The sequence below is a fragment of the Pagrus pagrus genome (assembly GCF_965226575.1).
Source record: "Pagrus pagrus genome assembly, chromosome: 21".
NCBI lineage: Eukaryota > Metazoa > Chordata > Actinopteri > Spariformes > Sparidae > Pagrus > Pagrus pagrus.
This window is the reverse complement of record NC_140208.1, coordinates 6119063-6131096: the sequence shown is the minus strand read 5'-3', so window position 1 is coordinate 6131096 and position 12034 is coordinate 6119063. Positions and strand designations below refer to the sequence as shown.

Genomic DNA, 12034 nt, shown 5'->3' with positions numbered 1-12034 from the left:
CAATCAATCCTAAAACTGACTATTGTGTGTGTCACAGCCTGATGTGTCTTCTTCCTCTGGATAAAATGGAAATATTCACATAAAGTAAAAGTACCTTGAGTTTGTACTTGCTGGGTCTCAGTAATTATGAAATCAAACACCAGAGGGAGACATTTCAGCATCAACAGCCTCCTCGTCCTCAGACAGTCAGAAGATAAGAGTGAACCATCAGTGTGACGCCACACATCCTGTGTGTCACTGCAGGCGTTCTCCTCGTTTGATCCTCACAGCGTGTGATGTTTTTTATCTGAATATTTCATGGAGACTCCTGCTGCTGAAGGATCGCTCAATCATATAAAACACATACCATGAAATGAAATAAAACAGACCCACTGAAAGCACGTGTTTAACATTCAGCCGGCCACAACCATGTCAACAGCGTGCGGCATGAATTATACAGCGTACTGTTTTACCTGCTGCTGTGAGCATGAAGCTGCTCAGGTGAGGTCATACTTTAATGTTGGTTCTCTCGCCTCGCTCTTCAAAATGCTTCACATCCAGCTGCAGGGAGGAGGCAGCTCACAAAACCAAACCTTCAGTCGCAGGTTTTTCTTTAATGCACAGCAAAACTTGTGTTTGATGCAGAGCGACGCTTCACAAGTTTCCACTTTTTAACGATTGAAACGATGAACTTCAGTCCGACTGCTGCTGCCGTTCACATCCTGATCATCACCAGATACGTGGTAAGTTCATGAACGTCTGCAGGGGAAGTTTATATTTTAATTTAAAGCGCTTACAGGTCTCTGAGTTAAGTATAATCCTGTCTGAGGTCTGAGGCTGCAGCACAAGGATTAAGAGTATGATGTGACACTGCATTTGTCTGTCAGGTGACGTCAACTCATCCAGAGTGTTCGTTTGTTCTTCATCTCCAAGAGAAAGAAACTGAGTGTAGACTGAAGATCAACGCTGCAGCGTCACACTCCAGCAGCAACACAACAACAGGTAAACTGTAACGTTGGATTATAGATATCATTCAATTATTCCTGATAATAATCTGATGATGGGTCACGTTCAGGTTGTGTGATGGAGTGGGACGGAGTGAGCTGCTGGCCGGCTGCCTCTGAAGGACAGATCGTCTCCGTCCTCTGTCCTCTGCCGCTGCTGAAGCCTCAGACTCCTCCAGGTAAATATGAGCTGAGGTGATAAGTTCAGTTTCCCAAACCCTAAACTCCTGATAGAATAATCAGTCCACGTTGTATTCAGATTGTCCCAGAAACTGTTAGTCAGGTCTCAGTTTGAACTTTCTCTCCAGCTCTCATCACACGGAGCTGCACAGGTCGAGGATGGAGTAAAACCAGCGCGCCGTATCATGAAGCCTGTTACTCTGAAGCTTCTGATGAAGATGAGGACATGAGGACAGAGGTACAGTGAGGTTTACTGTGAGGTTTATCCCATCTCACCAAAGATTTCTCCCAAAGACGTGGTTCTTGATGCCTCTGGCTGATAAATATTTCATGTTTTGCTCCAGAAAAATCACTTTGATACTCTGCAGCTGATCTACAGCGTCGGATACGGCGTCTCTCTGGCTGCTCTGCTCATCGCCGGCCTGGTTTTCTGCTGCTTCAGGTCGGATCATCCTGACATCAGGAAACTCAACTCAAAAATGATTTTGATGATTGATGATGATGATGATTGATGATATTTTGCAATGAAATTTTTATTTTCATCCTCTCAGGAAGCTGCTCTGCACACGCAACTACATCCACCTCCACCTGTTCGGGACCTTCATCCTCAGGATCCTGGCTGTGTTCATCAAAGATTCAGTGCTGTTTGCAGACAAAAGCACGGACCACTGCACCGTGTCCACAGTGAGGCTGCAGCACAGTGTGGCCAGGAGTGTTAGCCGTTTATTAATAAATTAGGGCTGAAACTAATGACTGCTTTCTTTTTTTTAAGATAAGCCACTTAATTGTTTATTCTTTAAAATTGCAAATCTTCCCAGAGACGAGGTAGATGTCTCCAAAAGTCTTGTTTCGTCGTGGAAAAGTCCAAAAAAGTTCTTTAGATTAAGTCTTTTCAAACTAAAATTAATTTGTATTGCACCTTCATCAGTAGAAGCTTTTCATTTTCTCATTTGAGAAAGTGAAATCTGAGAAATTGTAGCATTTTCAATCAATTATCAAAATCCTTCTTTGATTATTGACTATTCTTTTGTCCACAGTCCAGCAAGAAGTCTTCAAATGCTTTATTTTGTCTGGCTAATGATCCAAACCCCAACGATAATCAGTTTGTATCCCCAAAAACTAAGTCTCCACTGGAACCAGCACATGTTATCTATTAAATGATTATCATAATAGTTGTTGATTATTTTTCTGTTGATCAATGAGGACTAATCTTTCCAGCTTTTAACAATATAAATCATCGTGTGTAATCATATGATGCATGACTGACCCTCCAAAATACGATTCAAATTTAGATTTTTGAAGCAAAATATTTATTTATTTAGGAACATCAGAACTAATTACAACAAAAATAAAAGCACCAAACCTTTAGTATCCTCACTCCATAAAAACATTTTAGTGTAAAAGCACCTTTGTGTCCTTTGTTTCCTCTCAGCTCGGGTGTAAAGCGGCGGTGTCGTTCTTCCACTGGTGCGTCCTGCTGAACTTCTCCTGGCTGCTGGTGGAGGCTCTGTACCTGCAGACTCTGCTGCTCTTCACCTTCACTCGCACCGGGAAGCTCTTCTGGATCTACGCCACCGTCAGCTGGGGTACGTCCTGTGTCTACTCGCGTTGGCGTCTCATCACCTGTACTGGTCTTTATTCTACCTGTCTGATGTTGCAGGTGCTCCGTCAGTGATTGTTGTGATCTGGGTCCTGCTGAAAAAACAGTTTGATGATGAGGGGTGAGTCATGTTAATATATAAGTCGATGTCTAAATATTTAGATATTTTCCTTTAATGATAATATTTCTGTGTGGTTGCAGGTGTTGGGACGACCTGGAGAGCCGTCTGTGGTGGATAATCAAGATTCCCATCCTGCTCTCTATCTTCGTAAGCTCACTTCATCTCTTCACACAAACAAAACTGTGTGATCATCATAAACATTCAGCAATAAACAGACAGGAAGCAGCAGTTTAGTATCGTCTGTGTGTGATGTGATCCACAGACAAACTTCGTGATCTTCCTGAACATCAGCAGGATCATCGTCCAGAAGACAAAGTCCACACATGTGACCCAAAGTGAGTCGCAGCCGTACAGGTAAGATTCAACTCACCTGTTTCTTCATCACATCTTGTTCCCGCTCTTCCTGTCAGTCTGTGACCTTCCTGTCCTCTGCTGCCCTCTGCAGGACGCTCGTCCGCTCCACCCTGCTGCTCGTCCCTCTGTTCGGTCTGCACTACGTGGTGTTCGCTCTGTTTCCAGATCATGTTGGTGTGAAGCCTCGACTCTACTTTGAATTAGTTTTAGGATCTTTCCAGGTAACAGAGCTGTCACACCACTCATCCAAAAGAGTTGAGTTGGTTAGTTAGTTAGTGTCCTAAGTGTTGCTGAAACACTTTGATGTTTTATATTTTGTACTGGTGAAAAAAAACAAATGATTATTTTCCTTGTTGGTTAATCTGCTGATATTTTTCTTGATTAATTAACTGGTGTTTTGTTTAAAAAATGTACCTTAAACCTCCTGGAAATCATCTAAAATCCAAAGATACTCAGGTTATATCACAAAAAAACAGTAAATCCTCACATTTGAGAGGCTGGAAAACTATTAAACGATTATCATAATTGGCGCAGATTCATTTTCTAACATTCAACTAGTTGATTAAATGACAATTCACTGAAGCTTTGAAAGATATGATGTAATTTCAGTTGCCTAACTTTGATTTTTTTTATGTTGCTGCAGGGTTTTATCGTTGCTTTGCTGTACTGCTTTCTAAACGGAGAGGTGAGCTAAGTTTGTACAATAAAGTTAATCAGTCTCAGGTTTGTTAAAATCAACAGCATGTTAAAAATAATTACTATTTGTCTTTCAGGTGCAAAAGGAAATCCAGAGGACGGTGAGAAAATGGTGGCCTGAGACGAAAACTAACACCGTCAACCTTCCAACACAAGAATTCGTCCCCTGAGGTCAAAATAAAAGAAACTCCTTCAGATTTTCTTCTTCGTGCTGTAGTTTGGTGTTTACTAGAGCTAGAGCTGCTGTACATCTATATACTTACAGCGTTATTTGTTGAGCTGTGTTGAATTTTAAGTGTCTCCAAACGCACCAGATGACTCCTGCTGTATGTGTGTTTGTTTGTGACTGTGAGTGTTTGTAGTGTGACTGTAAAGTAAATAAAAGGTGATAATAAGATAATATTCACACTGAAGTATGTTTGTCGATTTAGTATTCAGCACGGAGCAAGAATAAAGTCACATTACTAAAGACAGGGAGAATATAAACAGTGTTTCTGCATCAGGCTGACATCTAGTGGTCACAATAAAACATAAGATATCACAGAAACTATCAAACTTTGTAGTGAACATCACATTCAGAGCAGAAATGATTTAACTTCCACATTTCCTTTTTATTATTTTAGCGTCTTCAGACCAAAGATGGACATTTATCATCGACTAGCAGCTGATAAACATATAATAAACTGTTTATAACACATTATAATGTAGTTTTGAGCAGATATAAGGACAATTTAAAGTTTTTTATGGGTTTATCATTTTTGTTTTTCTATTTTAACTTTCTTTTCCTAAATGTTTGCAAGTTGTAAATACATTTTTACTCGCTTTTACTTATTTATACTCGAGCACTAAGTTATGGATGCTGCACAGGAACTAGCTAAAGTTGTTTTTGAGTTCAATAAAGAATAAAAAATACCTTTTTTAATCAACTTTGTAGTGTGTTACACGTCACTAGTCATGAATGTGAAACACGGGGTTAAAATAAAGACTTTTTCAGTTTCTTACTTGGACCTTACAAAATAAAACAGAGTGTATTTAATTTTCTGTTTCATTTAACTCACATAACTGACACAACTGATATAGTTCAGTAGTTCCAGCTGTTTCCAGACGTAGGTGTCTATAAATATAGTTTAATTCAAACTAATTAAGATCTGACAGGAGACCCGAGCGCGCTTGTTCCCTGCATCACTTCACATCCGAGCTGTGAAAAGCGTCCAGTTGGCAGCAGCAGCAGCAGCAGCAGCTCTCTCTCTGTGTATACAGCCACAGACGCCCCGTCACAGACCTCAGGGGCCCCCAGGTACAAAGAAACAAAGAGCAGGCATGAATGAGGCGCTTCAAAGAAACTCAGCGCTCTGCTGCATGATTCAAGACGAGCAGTGTGACCATCAGAGGGCTGCGAGTTTGAAGAGTCCACGTTCTGACAAACTGGGAGCCCTCAGCAGAGGAGCAGTAAAAACAAAGTGTCTCTAAGAAGAATAAAAAAAAACAGGAATCCCACCCTCCCCTCTCTCCTCTCTGAATGGTCTGACCCACTGGTTCACATGGCACCCTCCCCCATGTGTGTGTGTGTGTGTGTGTGTGTGTGTGTGCAGGAGTGTATGTTATCTTTGCCTTATATAGCACAGAGTTACCCGGCTGCAGCCTTGGGACTGTGAGATCAGACTGCAGACACACACACTCTGTCCATCTTTCCCATGCTGTTGACTGATAACAAACACGAGGACACCATCACCCCTGCTGTCTCCATCAGCTCAGAGAGGACAAAATGAACGGGACGGTGGACAGCACCTATGAGCATGCTCCTCTGGACGGGTCCTTCATGTTTACCTCTGAGTCTGTGGGAGAGGGACACCCTGGTGAGTAGAGGACTCCCCTCTCCGTGAGCAGTGGTGGTTTTCATGTGTTCAACACTTTTATGTTTCACTGATCATTGATGACTTCGAGGAATGTGCAGAATCCTGAGCGCTGCATGGAGGCAGCGTACCAGAAACAGTAGTTTGAGGGGCCACACCGCTCAGGTTTAGGGTGTTATCTGTATTTTTGGATGCAACTGTGAAATCCTGAACTTTACAGACATATATCTACACATTTTTCAACATAGTAGCAAAGAGAAAAATGTCACTGCAGCTGCATGTGAGGCTTAGATTTCAGAGCAGGTTGAACCCTGCAGCTTTAAATCATTTCAACATTGTTTCTTCTAAAGCTTTTAAAAGTATAAGTTAACTGAACTTATGTTGAGTGATAGATTTGAAGTTGTCTCCTGAGTTTTCACTTAAAAAAAATGTCACATGTGAAATTAAAATGTGAAAAATCATGATTATTATGTGCGTTTAATATATTTTTACTTGTTAACTAAAACGAAAATAAAATGTCACGTGTGAACTGAATATTTTCAAATGTGAATTATATACATTCATATGTGATTGGCGTTGTTTCACATGTGGATTAGGATTTACACATCTGGAAACAAAATATGGCAACAAAAACATCGCTGTCTACTGCAGGCGAGAGGAAATATTTAAGTTATGCAGCAGTTAAGCAGATACGTCCCCAAACACCTGTGCAGTTAATATTTATTTATGTGCATGTAATCTGTTAATAAATGCTGATACCACGAGTCTCAGTGGACTTTGTCGCACTGCATGTGTGATGTGACGTGTAAATACTCATTTCTGCAATGCAAATACATCGTAATGTTTCTCTACTGGCTGATTTTCTTCACTTACACAGGATATTTACTTTGTGAAACGTAGCGGACTGTCAGTAAAAGAAATAAAGCGTTAACGTGCTTCAGTGCAGTAGCTGATGAATGAGTGTGTCGCTCAGTTACAGTGTACCGTGTCACACTGGTGCGCATCAACCGATGCCAGATCTATTCATAGGGCCGCAGCTCCGAGCAGGAATGATGTGTACAGTAGTGGAGAGGAGAAATCTGATCTGGTATTTCAGGCTCTGCCCAGATGAGGAATGTGACGAGCAGCAGAAGGTCACACGAGGAAACATGCAGACTGATCCACAGAATGATGTGAATCTTGTTTTCCAGATAAAATCTGCGACCAGATCAGTGACGCTGTGCTGGACGCTCACCTGAGGCAGGATCCTGACGCTAAGGTGGCCTGTGGTGAGTGGGAACCTCACCTCATCAGCCTGTGAAAGAAAAGTTTAACAAAGTGACGTGCTGTAGCTAACGTCCTCATTTGCCTTTTTGCCCCCCAAAAATAAATGAATAAAAGAAAAAAGAGCAGGAAGATCTACTCGATGCCTTTAATTTAGATCTCTTCAGGAGTCCGTTAGGATTCAACCAGTCAGGAACAAACACTGTGAGCACCCAGTCGGATTCTGACTTACCCAGGTCGGATAAGGTCCTCTTCTGTGTGTTGAAACAGAGACGGTGTGTAAGACGGGCATGGTGCTGCTCTGTGGGGAGATCACATCCCGAGCCAACGTGGACTACCAGAGGGTGGTGAGAGAAACCATCAGAGACATCGGCTACGACAGCTCGGACAAAGGTGAGAGGAACCCAATCAATTACTAAAATAAACTTTAGCCAAGTACGATTCTTTGTTTGTTTCATTTTAATTTTCCATTTCTTTCTTGTTGCAACGCTGTGCTCATGCTCTGGTTAGGTTTGGGCACAAAAAAACACTTGTTTAAAGTTCAGAAAACATCATGGTTTGGTTTAAAATACCTGTTTTGGTCGCCACGATCAATGATGGAGAGTCTAGCCGTGTTGGCTGTAATAACCAAGTCACCTTCACCTTCATCTCCTGCATATACATGAACCAAACAACATGATATCAGTCGAGAGTTAATGAGTTAATTCTTCTTTGCTGTCTCCTCCTCATCTCCTTCTGTGTGTGTCCAGGTTTTGATTATAAGACCTGTAACGTGCTGGTGGCCCTCGAGCAGCAGTCGCCCGATATCGCTCAGGGAGTTCACGTCGATCGTATGGAGAGTGACATCGGAGCTGGAGACCAGGTCACAAATTGATGTTGTTAATCACAGAAATGCTCAAAAAGACAGACAAAGAGACAGCATTATGTATCACTTTTCAATCCTGCTCGATGTGTCCTGACAGGGTCTGATGTTTGGATACGCCACCGATGAGACTGAAGAGTTCATGCCGCTCACCGTCGTTCTCGCCCACAAACTCAACGCCAAGATGGCCGAACTGAGACGTAACGGGACCATCCCCTGGCTCCGACCGGACTCCAAGACACAGGTGGGATTTTACTGTCAGACATGAAAATCACTTCTTACATTTCAGAGGTAAAACATTAAATATTAATGTGTCCAAACTTTTTTGGAGCTGTAAATATTTATATTTCAGTCAGATGACTCATGTTTGAAATGTTTATTAGAGCAGCAGAACATGGTTTGAGTTTGGCGTCCAGGCTCCGACCTCATCACTCCCCGCGGAGAGAGCTGAGAGTGGGGCATGTCAAGTGTCCGTCAGTGTAGCTCAAGTTGCCTGCCTGACGTAGCTCGCTGGCATCGCTCCATTAATTTTTAGAAATAAATATGGATCAAAACGTCTTTAAATTGACAGATATGGTGGTTTGCAATGAGTCGATTAAAGTCAGTATTTCTTGATGTATTTCCAGTTGATCACGTGACGGCGTGACAGTGATAGTGACCTCTAAAATGTGCTTACCAGCAGAGCGCACAGCTGGTATGTAACATCTGAGCCGGGAGAGGTCTTTCCAGGAACCCCCCTAACAGTTTAAACATATTGGTCCTTTGAGCTCACTTAACACATCAAGACTCGGGGTCCCTCATCTGCAAAAGACCAAACGAGAAAAGAGGAAGTTTGTTGTAATACAGTTGAAAATCACTTACATATTTACAGTAAACACACTGGACTTCTCCTCCACCATCTCTCCTTCAGGTGACGGTTCATTACACCCAGGACAACGGTGCTGTGATCCCAAAGAGGGTTCACTCTGTGGTCATCTCAGTGCAGCACGACGACTACGTGAGCCTGGACGAGCAGAAGAAGGTCCTGAAGGAGGTCATCAAGGCCGCGGTCCCCGCAAGGTACCTGGACGAGAACACCATCTACCACCTGCAGCCCAGCGGACGCTTCGTCATCGGTGGACCACAGGTAAACGTCTCAAGGTGTTGGGGTAACAGTGAATGTCCTTTAACTAAAGGATGAAGACGTCAAAGGTTCAGAAACACCTGTAGATTCTTAATGATGCTGTTCCTTCTTATGTGTTTTACGAGGACTCACAGAAAATGACCCGTCTACAAGTTTGATAGTTGATTATTTGATGGAAATCTGAATGTTTGTGTGATTCTCCGTCAGGGCGATGCCGGAGTGACGGGCAGGAAGATCATCGTCGACACATACGGAGGTTGGGGGGCTCACGGGGGCGGAGCTTTCTCTGGGAAAGACTACACCAAGGTGGACCGCTCGGCTGCATACGCTGCCCGCTGGGTGGCAAAGTCTCTGGTGAAGGCCAAACTGTGCAGGAGGGTGCTGGTGCAGGTCAGATCAACGTTACAGATTAATCTTTACAAAATATACAGATCATCAGCAAACACATCTAAAATATATAAGTGTCAGTTACGTAAAAAGGGAAAGAAGAACCCAAATTCAAAATCCAAAATATGAGCAACAAAACAAAAGTAATCCAAGAGCAAAAAGCAAAACAGAAGAAGATGCACAGGGGGATGATTAACTAACGAGACACAGATGTACACAGAAAACACAAAGACAGGAAGTGAGGATATAACTTCAAAATAAAACAGGAAACCAACAAACCAAAAAACCTAAAATCATAATAAAAAGTTAGCTGCGATGTTCAGTGTGGATCTTCTTTCCCCTTTTTAATTTTATATATATTGCATTACTTTATATTATTTTACATCTCTCATGTGATGTCGCTCAGAGGCTAAGTTGCATTGTGGGTAATTTAGGCGCCCGGCTTTGTGGAGGAAGAAGAATGAAAGGCATAAACCAGGTGATATCTCTTGTTCTCCTATTTCGATTTTGATCATTTATTTTCCAACTGTCCACAACCTGCTGCCTACATTTCCCACAATGCAACTTAGTGACATCACTGGAGGCAATGCAGCTTCCTCTGGAGCCACAGAAGGCTTTATAACACCCTTTAACAGAGTCTAAAATAAAAATCATTGTCACAGCTGAAGATGAAACTCTCTCCTGGTTTTATTTCAGGTGGCATATGCGATCGGAGTCGCACACCCTCTGTCCATCTCTCTGTTCACCTACGGCTCCTCTCAGAGGAGCGAGAAGGAGCTGCTGCAGATCGTCAAGAGAAACTTCGACCTGAGGCCCGGCGTCATCGTCAGGTCAGCGTTACGCTCATGATACTGCAGCTGCTTTCTTGTTGCATGTAATATGATCGCTGTGGGACATGTTCATTTATTTTCATGGTTGATTGTGCTGCAGAGACCTGGACCTGAAGAGACCGATCTACCAGAAGACGGCCTGCTACGGACACTTCGGCAGGAAGGACTTTCCCTGGGAGGTCCCCAAAAACCTCAACTTCTAGAGTGTATGCGTGTGCGTGAGAGTGTGTGTGTGTGTGTGTGTGTGTGTGTGAGTGTGTGTGTGCTGTATAGATAGCTTCCCCCCTCGTGCTTCTGTAACCCAGTAAGAGAAAGGCAGCTGGAGGGTGTGTTGATGGGTCAGGGTGGTGCAGATGGACGCTGTAAAGACATTTCATCTGTAATTTATGACTCAAAGCTCGTCAGTATGATCCTGAAACATGAGATATTTGGTATTTTGGTCTCATAGATTCAGTGTAAGGTCACGTGACCTTTATTTGTTTCATACTTAAACTGGCGGAGAATATTTTAATACCATTTTAATGTCTCGAGAGACATTTTTGTTATCACTGTCAGTATTTTTATATGATTAATACCCTAGAGCGAGTGCAGGTTTAGGTTTTACTTTGGATGATCTAAAGTGTCCTTTTTTTTTTAGCTGTCTTGATGTTTTACCTTAAATCTACTAATTTGTTGTTTTTTTCACCAACGTCTGTGTTCAAGAGAAAACTGTTGTTTTATATTATTTGGTATTAAAACATTAATTTCATCAAACACCTGCAGAGACTTCGCAAAATGACTCCAAAACAAAGATCACAAAAGACATACAGCAAATATCCCAAAGAAGTTTGTTTTGCTAACTTTAACATACTGTCAGTACTTTTATATAACAGATAGCTGGCTGCTGGCAACGTCCCAAAGAAGTATCTTAGTATGTCGATAACTCGTGAATCCTGAATGCTTTCCTAACATTTATTTTTGTATAATATTTAGCAGTCTGCAGGCGGAGTAAGTGGAGCTTTCAGTATTACACTGGATCATCTGAAGCCTTCTTCTTCTACTTGAAGCCTCTCTGATCTTATAATTACTACATTCAGCTTGAAGTCTGACTAGATTTTAGAGTTTCAGTAGGAAATCAATGCACAAACCTGTATCATAAACCTGTATTCTCATGTTTACATACGGTTGTTGTTTGCCGTTTCTTAGGTTTTATAATATTTGACCGGGAACAGAGTGAATTTTATCAACACATGCAAACATCTGCAGAGCAAAGATGAGATAGACAGTAGACAGAAACAGTTAATGTCTGTTACCTTGTATTTATCATCTATAAGTGATCATATCTCATTCTGTGTCATTAGTCCGGGAAAAGTCTGTAAATATGATTTTTGAACAATAAAACATTTTGACTAAAGACATGAATTATTTTTCTTCAAAGCTGCATTCAGGGGGAAAGAGTCAACTCCAGAAAACCTGGCACATTTATTTTTCAACATGGTCCAATCTTACATTTACACACTTACTCGAGCTGTCGTGGAGCAAACATCCTTTCTCTGTCGAAGTCGGCATCTTGGAGCTCCAGAAACCTGTCCACAGCAGCGAAAACATCGAAATGGTGACCACCGAGCTCCTTCTTCATCTTGGGGGAGAGGTCGCGGTCGGAAGGTGCTGAATCAGGTGGCGTATGTTACCGCAAAAGTTGCAAACTTCAGACCTTCTGCATAATCACTCAAAGAGTTGCAGTACATGTGCCAGGCCTTGAATTTACCGATAACCCTTCGAATAAAAAACACAAATCAAGAA

At 42.1% G+C, this 12034-nt stretch overlaps 2 protein-coding genes across 2 annotated transcripts; both read left to right on the top strand.

Moving 5' to 3' along the window:
• Positions 1-1062: 1062 nt before the first annotated feature.
• Positions 1063-4104, top strand: ghrhr2 (growth hormone releasing hormone receptor 2; the record flags this gene model as incomplete). The annotated part of the gene is made up of 10 exons (XM_084341750.1): positions 1063-1162; positions 1292-1401; positions 1508-1605; positions 1715-1847; positions 2596-2749; positions 2824-2884; positions 2965-3031; positions 3147-3238; positions 3330-3459; positions 4012-4104. 10 exons carry the CDS (start codon positions 1063-1065, stop codon positions 4102-4104), a joined length of 1038 nt encoding a protein of 345 aa, XP_084197876.1.
• Positions 4105-5577: 1473 nt separating this feature from the next.
• Positions 5578-11511, top strand: LOC311251021 (S-adenosylmethionine synthase-like). Its single transcript, XM_084343280.1, has 9 exons — positions 5578-5790; positions 6978-7055; positions 7321-7443; positions 7800-7912; positions 8013-8156; positions 8823-9038; positions 9243-9425; positions 10119-10252; positions 10353-11511. The coding sequence occupies exons 1-9, from the start codon at positions 5700-5702 to the stop codon at positions 10453-10455; spliced, it is 1185 nt and encodes a 394-aa protein (XP_084199406.1). The 5' UTR covers positions 5578-5699; the 3' UTR covers positions 10456-11511.
• The last annotated feature ends 523 nt before the right edge of the window (positions 11512-12034 follow it).